The sequence below is a fragment of the Anarhichas minor genome, unplaced genomic scaffold (assembly GCF_050575085.1).
Source record: "Anarhichas minor isolate MPS153535 unplaced genomic scaffold, ASM5057508v1 ptg000002l, whole genome shotgun sequence".
Lineage (NCBI taxonomy): Eukaryota > Metazoa > Chordata > Actinopteri > Perciformes > Anarhichadidae > Anarhichas > Anarhichas minor.
The window spans coordinates 8,828,955-8,842,248 of record NW_027466448.1 but is presented as its reverse complement, the minus strand read 5'-3'; the positions used below and the strand labels follow the sequence as shown (position 1 = coordinate 8,842,248).

At 41.7% G+C, this 13,294-nt stretch overlaps 3 protein-coding genes across 3 annotated transcripts; all 3 read right to left on the bottom strand.

Annotated features, from left to right (window-relative positions):
- Positions 1-75: 75 nt before the first annotated feature.
- Positions 76-1,998, bottom strand: LOC142963229 (chemerin-like receptor 1). The gene is made up of 2 exons (XM_076103993.1): positions 1,947-1,998; positions 76-1,828 (listed from the first exon to the last, which is right to left on the bottom strand). The coding sequence occupies exon 2, from the start codon at positions 1,812-1,814 to the stop codon at positions 801-803; it is 1,014 nt and encodes a 337-aa protein (XP_075960108.1). The 5' UTR covers positions 1,815-1,828; positions 1,947-1,998; the 3' UTR covers positions 76-800.
- A 4,188-nt stretch (positions 1,999-6,186) lies between these two features.
- tmem119b (transmembrane protein 119b) lies at positions 6,187-7,233 on the bottom strand. Its single transcript, XM_076103885.1, has one exon. The coding sequence runs from the start codon at positions 7,231-7,233 to the stop codon at positions 6,391-6,393; it is 843 nt and encodes a 280-aa protein (XP_075960000.1). The 3' UTR covers positions 6,187-6,390.
- A 2,370-nt stretch (positions 7,234-9,603) lies between these two features.
- Positions 9,604-12,437, bottom strand: selplg (selectin P ligand). The gene is made up of 2 exons (XM_076103775.1): positions 12,203-12,437; positions 9,604-11,668 (listed from the first exon to the last, which is right to left on the bottom strand). Exon 2 carries the CDS (start codon positions 11,661-11,663, stop codon positions 10,176-10,178), a length of 1,488 nt encoding a protein of 495 aa, XP_075959890.1. The 5' UTR covers positions 11,664-11,668; positions 12,203-12,437; the 3' UTR covers positions 9,604-10,175.
- Between the last annotated feature and the right edge of the window lie 857 nt (positions 12,438-13,294).

The following is a 13,294-nucleotide window of genomic DNA, read 5'->3' as shown; positions in this document are numbered from 1 at the left end:
GGGGCCACAGATGTGGGTGATGTTCTGTTGCCCTCAGTTAGGCCTATCAGGTGCCCACGACAAAGGATCCACCAATCAAACATCAGTATTTATTAAAAGTTTTAATCCATGAATGAACTACTTCCTTCACATATATTTTTTTTCCATTTTAATCTAGAAATTGAATAAGAGCATGTTTGATATATTTAATTAGCTTAAAATAAAACAAGTACAACAATAAAATACAACAGTAGCCTCCTATTGGCTCGTAGGGCTACATTTAATCACAGGAAAGTTTTACATTGACAGAATTTACAGAATAGAATAAAGTTACAACAAAGTAAGTATATCATTCATTAGTTTACTTTCTTTTGAAAATGTAAATATGCATCAATTACTAATTACAAGATTAAGAATACAGGTATTTGTTCATTCCAGTGTTGTGATGTTGTGACTGTGTTTTAGTTCACAGTCTCTAAGCAACCAAATTCTAATACATTGTAAAAGATTAATTCAATTTAATTCAAAATAGTATGCTTTACTTGTTCTACAAGAGGCAATTTAAAGCAAGCTGGTTTGCAAACATAACAATAAACAAGCAATTCATTCACACTCACAATCCAAACACAAACGAAAAATGTATGATTAAAGTCTGTGGCTGATCTATCGACCAACACAGTCCAGTAAATCATTGATACATGAATATACAGTATACACAGGTAAAACATGCCATGACATATGATTTTGTCAACATCACCCCGCTCTATAATCATGTTCTGTATTGTGAAATACTCCTTGTCATTAATGACAAAGGTTTCAACTTAATTTTTGACAATTTCCATTGACTTAGACTTTGAGTGATTGAGACCAACTGTCTGGAAATCCTCCGCCATTGCTGCCTCTATCCTTGATGTCAAAGACCTCTTTAGGATTCGTTTAAAGTCATTACCAATGAACACATAGAGAACTGGGGATATGAAGCTGTTTGCTGCGGCCAGGGTGGTTCCCACCTTCAGGCCAGTTTTCAGTACTTCCACACTGTGGTTCTTCAAGTCTGACTCCGAAAGAACAAAGCTATGATAGGGGACCCAGCAGATGAAAAATGACAAGATGAGCGCCGCCATGACTTTGTAAGGCTTTGTTGACTTCATGGTCAAACGTCTCAGCTTCACACAGAGCACCGAACTGCAGAACACAATCACTAGGAAAGGAATCAGGAATCCGCAGATGAATCGAGTCAGGACCACCGCCTTGTGTCTGGAAGGGCCCATGTAACTGGTGTAGCACTGAGTGACTGAGCCGCGGACCGTGGTTTCTCTGAAGATCAGCGAGGGCAACGTTAGGAGTGCAGAAAGGACCCACATGAGGACGACAACTCCAAATGCTTTCCGCACCGTCCGGTGGTTATGTGACCACACGGGAAAAGAAATCATGATACAGCGATCAACGCTGATCAGAACCAACAGAAACACATAGCTGTACATGTTGAGAAAGAGGGCAGAGGAGGTGACCTTGCACAACACCAGTCCGAACGGCCAGTGTGAGGTGATCATGTAGAATACTTCCAGGGGCAAAAAGGCACAGAACAAAAAGTCTGAAATGGCCACACTGAGGTACCAGGTGGTGATGACGGTTCTTTTCATTTTCCATAGACAAATCCAAATCACTAATGAATTTCCTACAAGGCCAATAACCGATATAAGGATATTGATTGCTACCAGAACATGAGACAAAGAAGACTGTGAACTTCCGAAAGGTAGTTCAGTTGTGATGTTGTTGTTGTCAGATTCATTGTCTGGAGTGTAATCCTCATATTCAATATAATCCACATCCATGCTGGTTACTCTCCCTGAAATATGAGGCGCAATATCTTTATTCACAAATACTTACACATAGATGATCACAACAGTTCACAATTGTCATCGAGAAAATATACTTTTTTATATAAAATGTACTCATGTACTCACGTTATGTCTCGAAGCAGAAGCAATCACTTTAAAGTGCTGTCTTCGCTTCCTGCTGGATGCAACTTCTCACTTCTGTTTCCTGGGCAGTGTTTCTGACGAAAGCAGAATCAGAATTGATATGTCATGGAACAAGTGGGAGTCTGCCCTCCTCCCACTTACAAGAAACATATTTTATTTCTTTTGGGTGAGAATATTTTCAGCTGTTTGAGTAGTTTAACTTAATCACAGAGGTCAAAACAACCACAGCAAATTATAATAAAGGTCTTACACCAGCCTTTAAGTAATCTGTTGCAATATCACAAAGGAGATCCCCTTCACAGCAAGAGACAAAACCACCAGCTGACATCCCTGAACCAAGGGTGTGCCCACAACATTGTACCAGAAATGTACAAAACTGCGGTCAAGGCTGTTAAATCTTTTGTTGTAAATCAAAGAGAATGATTTTTTTACTATAGATCTCTATCAAGAAAAATAAAAAGTAAAATATAGAAACATACACTCCATCCTGAAAATCCCACATCATCAAATGTACCCATGCTAAGAAATCACAATTAAAACAAATGTATGTGATAGCGAGCATGCACTTAAAATATAGCACACATCTGTTCCCTGCTTGCTTTTAAAGCCAAATTGATCATTTGTGAATATAAACATCCCTAATATGACTCACTTAAAAAATAATACTATACATAACTAACACCCAATGTATTACTAATAATAGTAATGCACCTCTTTTAACTTTAATAGCAGCATATAAACAGCCGATGTCTATTAGATGATTAAGAAAGCCACAATAAATGGCAGGAAGAGAGAGAAATGTATGCCTTGCAGATTTTTAGACCTTCAATCAAACCTTTCATGTCACATTTTACGCTGACAGCGTTGTTGTAAGTTCAGTTCCCTAAAAATCATATGATGCAGTTATGTAACAGAAAAAAAGCTGAGTAAATCATTTTTCAGTCAAAGACTAATCACAAGGCAAGCGACTAACAAATCTGTGGGATTTTGTTTTCATAAAAACAGTCAATACTAATTCTCTGACGTCCATTAGTTTCATATGTGAGTTTTTAGATCTGTTACTGAACTAAAAGTAATAATACCATAATGTAGCCTACATTACACAATTACAAGTAAAAGTCGTACATTCTCAGTTTGATCTAAATAAAATACATAATTATTATCGGTGTAATAAAAATATCTAAAGTAAAGGTACTTGTCATGCAGAATGGCCTACTTTGTAATCTGAATATCACAATGCAGTGTTGTTATGTTATTATATGCCTTCTGCTTTCATTTGAAGTTTTTAAGATAACTGCTGATAATTGGCTACATTACAGTACGTTTGACCAAGTACTGTACTAAGTACCATTTTCAGGTATTTGTACAAGGCCTACCTTAATAATTCTAATGTAATTTTTGAACATTTGAAGACGTCATCTTGGGCTCTGGGTGGTTATGTTGGGTACTTTTTAGATATTTTTTACTAATCGATTAATCAAAAAAAATAATTGGTTGCAGCCCAAATTTAAATAAAATATTTTCTAGTTAGGTTAATGACTGTTTATCATGGGGGTACTATATTAGAAAAAGATGTTTACCCTCCACTGTTGTGCGTACACTGGACATGCGCAGATATGATTGTTTTCGCCCCTCCCCTTACAGTGACGTATCAGTCTCGAGGCATCGCTATATCTTCTCCTCTATCAAACTGCGCCATTCCCCTTGACTATCAACATGGCGAGTACCGTGGCTAACAAGTGTCTCAGTCCTCTGGCTTTCATCACCAGGAGGCTCTCTGCTCCAGAGTTCATCACCCAGTGCTGCTACCACAAGAAGGTAAACATCTTTAGTCCGTTTCAGCGTTACTAAAGGAGGCCGGGGTCACCGCGTGCTAGCTGCTGTTTGGCTAATGTTTACAAATAATAGCATTAGCTTCAAGTAGTTCTAGCTTAATAAGAGTATCGGAGTATTTAAGAGTGGTGACATGGTTAAGGTAATTAATTAGATGGAGCTAGTTAACCATGTGGCTAGTTTTTTTTTATATGTATGTTGTATGTACAAATACACAAGGTTACATCACTCTGGTGTCAGGGGTTAAATGTCGCGTATGGTGGTTATGAAACGTTAGCACTTTAGGTAACACTAGTTAGCATAAATTGTGTCATTCCTGCTGGTCAGTAAATTTGAAGACGTCACTAATCTGGCCCTCAGGGTGGCCATTGCCACAGCTTTAATACTTAAATCACATCCGATTAATACGCTTTAAGCAGTGTGATATAAACCTGCACATGTTCTGTTTGTGTACCTTCATCTTGAGTTTGCAGCATCTTAACACAACATCCTTCTTCACCTGTAAGGTCATAGAGATGTTTTATTCTACACCATAGAATGTGTATCACTTACTTTTGAGAGCAAACTTACTATAATTCTAAATATGTGTATGAAATGTAGTCCTGGGATGTTTTGTGATACAAGCTGAGCCACTTCATATAGTTTGAATCAGAATGACTCTGCAGGAATAAGGGGGGGGAGGGCTGGATGCAAGAGTTGATTTAGTTGACAATCCTGTCCTAATCTGTTCATTTCAATGTCTCTTGCGTAACGGTTAATACTTATAGTTGTATAACAGTGATGCTCAAGACTCTCTGACTGTAGTAGAATACAAACCCCCTCCCAGGATGCTGTTGTTTTACTTCATCACATTTATGTCAGTATGATGGCGCGTTTGACGCGTTGTTTTCATTCCTAACAAAGCATTTCCTTTTATTTACTCTCTGAAGGTGGTGGATCATTATGAGAACCCAAGAAATGTCGGCACGTTGGACAAACGCTCCAAGAATGTTGGGACCGGTTTGGTGGGCGCTCCAGCCTGTGGCGACGTAATGAAGCTCCAGGTATGTTTGTCGCTAAGCACGGATGGATTACACCCTTTTTATACACACAGACATTAAGACTGAATTATACCAACAAAGTTAAAAGTTGTTCTAGTTCAGCGTTATTTCCCATTGGGCATTTGAGTAAAACTTTAATTTTGACAGATTGAGGTGGACGACCACGGCAAGATTGTGGATGCCAGGTTCAAAACCTTTGGCTGTGGCTCTGCTATTGCCTCCAGCTCTTTGGCCACTGAGTGGGTGAAGGGCAAATCTGTGAGTTAACGCACTACAGAAACTTCTTTCTGTGTGTCATGTGTTGCTTTTCCAATTCTTATTAATTCTGCTCTGCTCATATTTGATAATTTACTGAAAATGTGTGGTTAATCTAGCTGTGTGCTTTCCTCTCCAGGTGGACGAAGCTTCGCAAATAAAGAACACTGACATTGCCAAAGAGCTCTGTCTGCCACCGGTTAAGCTTCACTGCTCCAGTAAGTTATCAGGGATTTGTTCCTTTTCAAACTTCTCCACACATGTATGTATATTTAACGGATCTAATCGTTTCTCATCAGTGCTTGCAGAGGATGCCATCAAGGCTGCCCTGGCTGACTATCGCCTCAAGCAACAAGATGACCAGCAGGAGGCAGTCAGAGCCAGCAGTTAAATGGAGCGTGCTCACTCTGAGCCGGGCGCCACTGTTTGCGTCCTGCTGTCAAGAGGAGAAGTAACAGTAGTCCACAATCCTCACGTTCCTGCAGTATCGATGAGGCACACCTAGTATGTTGATGACCAGTACACCATTGTCGTCCCTTAGTGTCACACCAGGCTTTATGTATTAGTCTGTGGTCCTTTTAACCTCGCATACTGTGTCTTCATAGCCTGTCATGTAAACGCACAATAAACACTGTTTGGGCTGTCGGTACAAAGGTGAGCCTTATTTTTGAGATTGTGTTATATTTTAAGATTTTGTGCTTGGGGAGTGTTTAGTTTGAGTGGTGTGATGGAGACGGGGATTAACGCGAAAGGCCGTATCCTATCTGCACCCTAAGCACTGAAGTTTTGATATGCAATGAAACAAAGTGGCTTGAAACGATGAAGGGGTCCACTGGTTTTAAGTGTAATTTGATTATTTAGCAATAAAAGCATTCTGAAACCAAAACATTTCTCAGTCTGTTTTTCTATACTTTACTAATCTTGAACATGCAAAGTTGCTGTTTGAATAAACACGGGACCATACCACACAATGTTTACATCTATGCAGGAATATTGAAGGAATTGGATGCACACTGAGTGAGACGTACTTCACACGAAAACATACAAAGAAATATTTTATACCAGATGTTAGTGAAGTTACTCGATACATGTTTATAATATGGTATGAAAGATAATCCCGTCAAAGTGAAGCAACAGGTCGCTGCATGCATTTCCCTGCACTGAATATACATACACAAACTCCCAGGATTGGAATTTAGCAAGCTTTCTGCATTTCTCTTGATAAATCTTTGCTTGACAAATTGCTACTCATGGATCAAAGCGTTAAAAAAATACATTCAGGTCAGTGTTCAGAATAGTTAGAACGCAGTTTTGTCTCCTGCGATCAGCTGAAGTGTAGCGGAGTCATTGTGAATATGCAGAGAGGACGGCCGCAGACTCCTGCCAGTTAAAGGTTCCTGTGAATCATCTTCCTCTGGAGGATTGAGCTCAAGGCTTGCTCCTCCTCCTCCTGCTGTTACAGCTGCTCCACTGTCAGGAAGCCCACACAGACCCTTTTCCTCAGGGAGACTTGGTAGCTGCTGGTCCAGGATGCTGCCATCTGGATGAGAGCTGTCCTCAGGACTGTGGTCTGCTACTTTCTGACTGGGATCACTTCCCTCTGCAGCATCAACACATTTATTTGGGGTGCGCAGCCTCTTGGCAGCCCTCATAATGTCTGCCTGCAGCTGCTTGTGAGAGTCCACCGGCTCACTTTGCTGCTCGGGAGCAGCTTTTTCTGGCACTTCATTAAAGACTTTAGCACCTCCGCTTTTGTCCTTGTGGTCCACGTACATTTTTGAGGGGAAAGAGGAAGGGTAATAGGCATTGACTTTGCGCCTGCGGCTCATGATAATTGCCCCACAGATAAGAAGGAAGACGAGAAGGATGAAAGAGCCTGCAACAAGGATAAGGAGCATGTTCTCCTCCAGAAAGTCCACAACTCGGTTCAGAAAGTCAGTTTCCACATGGGTGGGGCCAACAGGTGTGGTTTGGTACTCAGAGGAAAGGTTGCTGGTGGGCGGAGAGGAAGTTAAGATGCTGAGATCTTCCTCATCTGTACTTCCTTCTAGAATACTGTAAAAAGGTAGAGGTGTGGCCAAGCTGCTGCTGATGCAAAACACCACACACAGACCAATCAGATGAAGGCCCATCGGTACCATGGTTTCCCCTCAGGATCTGTAAACGACAGTCAGTAACTGAAATGTCAGTGTGAAGACAGTTTGTGCCACAATCATGTTGAGAAGCAATGAGCCATTGGGTGAAAACTGCCATGAATGCATCAAACCGCCAGTGTTTTATACTGTACTGAAATGAGTCGACTGTTTACACATTCTGCACAGCGTATAGAGATAACAATGTAATGTAAGAACAAACTTACCCCATGGTATTGGCTAACAGATCTTTTTTTTTTTAAATACCCAAACTATCTGTGGTTATCCCACAAGGGGTATATTTTTCGTTTGGGTGAGCTGGCCCTTTAACACAGCTTTAGTTATTTATTTGGATCACAATCAGCTCACTGCTCAGTCTGTGTGTCAACTGGCCGCAGCTCTCACACTTTTATTCTTATTCTGCTCCATCTGTGTGCAAGATGGGCAACATGAGCCTCTGCTCTCATCTGGAAAAAGGGGGTTGGGAAGATTTTTTGTTTTTTTTAGAATTAATCACACACTCACCCCCACACCAAATATACATGGCCACACATGCCTGTGCACATAACACCATGGTCATATGCACACATGGAATTAATCTTCACCCGATCGATTTTTTGAATTACAAAAATGGGAAAAAGTACTATGACCTAGATTCTGCCTTCGGTCCACTGTGATGTCTAAAACTAACCTTTTAGTTGTCATGGCTTTAGGCTACTTCCTCAGGCTGGATGCTGCTCTGAAGGCATCATGATGCTGTCACATCAGCCACTTCAAATCGACATGTGAACTAACATCAAGAAAACTCAAAATGCCCAAAGAGTGAGCAACATCCAAAGAAAAAAAACTCTGAAATGTCAAAACATTTTACTCACCATCCACTGCGGCAGAAGAAGTGTCTCTGTTGAAGTTTTCTCTGATGGAGGATGTGTGAAACCAGTCTGGCGAAAGTGAACTGAGCGAGAGAGAGAGAGAGCGCACTGCAGAGAGTTGCAAATGCTCTGTGAGCGACACTACTTCTGCAGTTTCAGATTTCAGGCTGGAGGTCGGTCTGGTTAGTGCAACAAATGTTGTTCACCACGAGGACAAATCCCTCCTCCTGCCTCTCCACTGTTCTCCTCCCCCCTCAGCTTCCTACAGACTGTCTGGGCTCTCCGGCCTGCACACAGATTGTTCTTGTTAGGTAGAAGTCTGTAACGTGCTGTGGGGGCAGGGACCCTCTCCTCCAATCTCCTGTGTGGCTAAATGGATACGCAAGGCTAAAACAACACCGGCGGAATGAACTAAAACAACTTTACGACAATAAAACATCACAAGCAAACCCTGAAACATCATCATCTGCAACATGTGTTCTCTTTTAGCTCTCCATGATTTCTGTAGAAAGAGCCTCCGATTGACAGTTTGGCCTTTTCCTCAACCTCAGCCTCTGACACTGATGACTAACAGCAGGCCTGCTGGGACAAAAAGAGTCAGAGAGTAGCAGCTTGTAAGAGTGACCAGCTAATACAGGAAGAGGTTAATGTTTCCTGTGCAGACAGAACACCCGTAGCAGTCAGAGGGGGAATTTCACTCCACGGGCAAGCAATTAAACTCACACGGCATGTGTGACCACTTTAGGGAGAGTGTGACGGAGTACGAGTGAGCCCTACAAGTGATTTTTTTTTTTAATAAGCACAAATGCATTTTTGGCAACTCTACTGTGTTTGTGATCAGTCAAGACAAGTCTAACTTTATATGGTCATCAGGAGAATGAAATGAGGTCCTGCTTCTCCAGGTTTACATTTGTCTCACAGCTCTGTTGATAGTCACCAGTGTCTGTTTCAGTTGCACATAACTCAACGTGGAGAGAAAAAAAAACAGCCTTAATAAGCATTCAGGGCTCTGTTTTCTTTTCACGGGAAGGGAAGTGAATATGAAATCCAGTCCTGCGTAGAAGAAAAGCCTTTTATAAAGCCTGTCATAAATAAGGGAACTGACTTAGTCCACAGAGTGCTCAGTTGTATTGTGACTGTTTACCATTTAAAGACACAGAAGGACATTAAACACCTTTAGCAAAATAGGAACAGAGCTGTCTTGTGTTTCACATGAGCTCTTCTGTTTGCAGCATAAAGTTTATTTGAATAACGATCTTATTTTGATTCTCAAAGTGAACAGCTATCTGTTTGAAGAAAGGACGACTTTGATAACCTTTTGCTAGTCCGTAATGTCAAATAATCATATTAATCAATTCCAATTAAATGCAAAGATAGTGTGACCAATACTCTTTAGATTTTTGAGTATTTCTTTTAAGGCAGTCTCTGAACTTCGTCTCCATCTAAAATGAGTAAAATAGAAATGATTAGGCGATAACAGACCTGTAAAATAAAGTGTAACAAACCGTTAAATAAGACAAATTGGTTTAATAAATTATCACAATACAGAAGCTGCATCTAAACGCCTACACAAACAGAGTCGCATACAGTTCAACATTATTCAAATTACAACGTTTATACAATAAAGCCACAGTGCTACCAGGCCACCGCTTGTAAACTGAGCGGTGTCTGCGAGGAACACTAATCCCTCGACAAAACAAGCATTCCTGTCTCCCGTCGCTAAGTGAAATACCATCACGACTCCGCTCAGGATGTTCAAAAAAATTCTTTGATCCCTCTCTTCATCCCGACTTTGACTCTTGTGGAAGGCAAGTGTAGAATTACACAAAAAGTCTCAACTCTTTGCCCAAAATACACATTTGGTGACCTGACCTCACCAAACACCAGATACATTATTGGTTCATGAACAGTACTGTTTTGGTTTGTGTTTGTGGATCTACGTCTCTTCCTCCGTAGCAATGGATTGTGCAGCGAAGCCAAACCACAAACTTCAAACGGGAAGCACGGCTTTATTCAAACAGCAACTGTTTCCGCTTCACTGACATTAGACAGGTCTGCAGACAATAATAGTAATTCCATTTAAACATAGCGGTCATTTTCTGGAAGGAAGCTGCTGAGAGTGAGGTTATCTCCCCCGTCTTCATCGCTGTCTGCATCCCCGTGGATCACCAGCACTCCGTTAGTGACTGGATTGCGTTGTCTTGAGTAGCTGATATTCCTCTCAGGCAGCAGGGCCGAGATGCACATCATCTCTGTTGCCGGTTGAGTTTTTTTGACCTTGTACTTCCTTGTTGACAGCTTGATGCAGAGGATGATGGTAGAGATCATGAAGACGGTGGCCAATGCAGCCAGGGAGGCGACGGCGATGAGGCAGTGCTTCACCAGGCGCCGGGTGGAGCAGGGTTGGACCTCGTAGCTGGATGGGCTCTTTGAGACTTCACAAGGTGCTGTTGTAGTTACCGGAGTTGATTTGGTGGTTGGGACCGGCAACTTCTTGGGTGCACGAGGGATCAGGATTCCTATAGGACTGGTGGAGACATTGGTGGTGGAGACATTGGTGGGGGAGACATTGGTGGTGGAGACATTAGGGGTGGAGACACTGGGGGTGGAGACTTTGGCGGTGGAGACTTTGGCGGTGGAGACACTGGGGGTGGAGACACTGGGGGTGGAGACTTTGGCGGTGGAGACTTTGGCGGTGGAGACACTGGGGGTGGAGACTTTGGCGGTGGAGACATTGGGGGTGGAGGCTTTGATGTTGGAGATAGGAGATTCGGTTGAGAATGAGATGGTTGGGGACTCAGCGGTAGAGCTCAGCCCTGCTGTGTCAGGAAACTGTGATGTGGAGTTTGGGGTTTTAGTCACAGAAACAAGCTTAGACGTCGACAAAAGCGCAGTGCTGGTGGTGAATGTTTCACTCGTTGTGGGATCAAACACAAGTGCAGCCTCAGAGGTGCGGCTAGCTGTCATTGTGGTTGTAGCTGAAGCTGAGGTACCGCTGAAGGTCTGGTTGAAGACTGGAGCCGGAAACGTTTCAGGAGAGGTGATGGGAGATAACTTGGATGTAACTTCAGGCTTAGCGGTGGACGAAGGCTGCTGCGAAGACACAGCCACTGTTGCTACAGATGCTGCTGCAGAAGCTGTTGCAGGAGCAGCCATGGCAGTGGAAGTGGTGGGTGTTTGCTGATGTATCTGATCCCCTGTAGGGTTTGCAGTCGTCTCAAGGATCATCGCGCTGTGGGAAGGATGTGCTGCACCTGCAGTTGTGATCACTGCTGTGGAGGCATGAAGCAACCGTGGCTCCGTTCTGCTTGTAGTTGCTGCGACGGTGGGCATTGTAACCAAATCAGAAGTGGTGTTGTTTGCGCTGTCGCCTCTGTAAGTGGCGGTCGCCTCTTCCGCTGTCTCTGCTGTTGAAGCAACACTAATCTCTGCAGGTTTGTGAGGTTCAGCAGTTGAGCTCATGCTGCTGGTTTCTGTGTTGGAAGCACTCATGTCAGACTCCACCGCATACAAAACAGATATTCCCCACAGCAGAGCCAGGTACGTCTTCATGCTGAGTGCCATCATTGTTTCTGAAATTATAGAAAAGATGCAATGCAAGAGTTTGGTTAAGAAATCTATTAAACAGCCGTAGTAAAAAGACACACACATGGGGATAAAAACAATGTGTCTGCTAGTGACAGCTTATGATGAAACGGTCATGTGTCTTTCACCACACCCATTGGTACATTTTGTTTTTACAGGAAAAACAGAACTACTGCATTTAAGAGTAAATCTGAATCTTTCTTTAAAACAATCTATACGATCAGAATCCACATTTAAAGTTGTCTTTTTATGAAAAAGTAACCTGCAGCCAAAGGGGTCAACATCAGATTTTCTGAAATGTCTTAAAGTTAAGTATACATTTAAGGTATGAAGTAAACAGCGCGGATAAATCAACCTCCTTTGTGAGAAAGTCCTAATAGAAGATAACATTCTAAGAGAATAGTTACTGAACTGTATCTAACATGACATGAAAGGAAATGCTAGATGACAAATGCAGAAACATGTCTATCCAGAGCAAAGATTTTAAATGCGTCTTCAGAGAAACCGGGTCGGTGTCTTACCTTGCTGCTGGTAAAGCACGTAGACGAGAGGATACAATCTGATTGAAGTTCAGCTCATTTCAGCTTCTCTGGGAGAACATCCTCCGAGCTCTGACACGCTTTCTGTATCACTGCTTAGAAGAAACAGGAAATGTTCACATACTTTTTTTTTTAAACTGAGAATCCATAGACACACTTCCCTTAGAAACACACAGCTTTAGTCTTGCATCAACGAGGAAGTAAAAATGATCAGAAGCTTCTTTTTATTGCTCTACAATCGCTCAGCTACCGTTTTTAAAGATACTTTAAGTATCTATTCATTGGCAGAAGATTAAATATGTTTTATCCTCTCTGATGGAAAGTTATGGAGATGTTTGCTCTGATGACCTGACCACTACTCTATATAAAGTAGCAGGAAGTACTCAGTTCTGTTTCTCACATGTCAACTACTGATCATAGGATTACAGCTTCATGTCATGTGAGTGAAAGGCATTAGCTCTGCAGGAACTTCAAGGCACTGATAGTGGACCACAGTGACAGGATCAGCTACATGACGGTGATTATGTCAAGTGTAATACACGTAGGAGTAAATACGCTAAAAATCTAAAAAGTCCATGTGTTGAATGGATTTAAAATGTGGTGGTTTGGTGCCTAATTTGGTTCCCTTGCTTCAAAGACTGATATGCAACAGTAATAAATACAAGGCTTGGACTCGAACCTATGTACCCTGTAACAAAATGGAAAATTGACTTGTGTGGAAATAGTAACCGTCACTTCCTGTACTGCTGAGTCATAGGAAGATGTGGATGTAAAAAAAACAAAAAAACTTTAGAAGTTTATAAAAAAATAAGTGACATGAAGATAAACTAAGTTTGCTGGTCTTTTGATTAAAGTAGTACAAAATACACGTGAGGGAGACTAGATTATACACGAGACAGTAGCTACTAATAAAGTTACAGAAGTCATGTCCTCATTGTTTCTGGTAATGTGGGGACCTGAAGTGCAGTTTCATCTTCAGGAAAATAGGTTTATATTTAACCCAGTGCCTTTAAATATGGCAAAAGTGAAGACATACAAAAATTTGTACATTCAACAATTTTCCTCATAATTAAA

Bases quoted from the DNA above. Each gene is read 5' to 3' on its own strand.
- tmem119b (XM_076103885.1), bottom strand. From the start codon at position 7,233: ATGGTACCGATGGGCCTTCATCTGATTGGTCTGTGTGTGGTGTTTTGC.
- selplg (XM_076103775.1), bottom strand. From the start codon at position 11,663: ATGATGGCACTCAGCATGAAGACGTACCTGGCTCTGCTGTGGGGAATA.
- LOC142963229 (XM_076103993.1), bottom strand. From the start codon at position 1,814: ATGGATGTGGATTATATTGAATATGAGGATTACACTCCAGACAATGAA.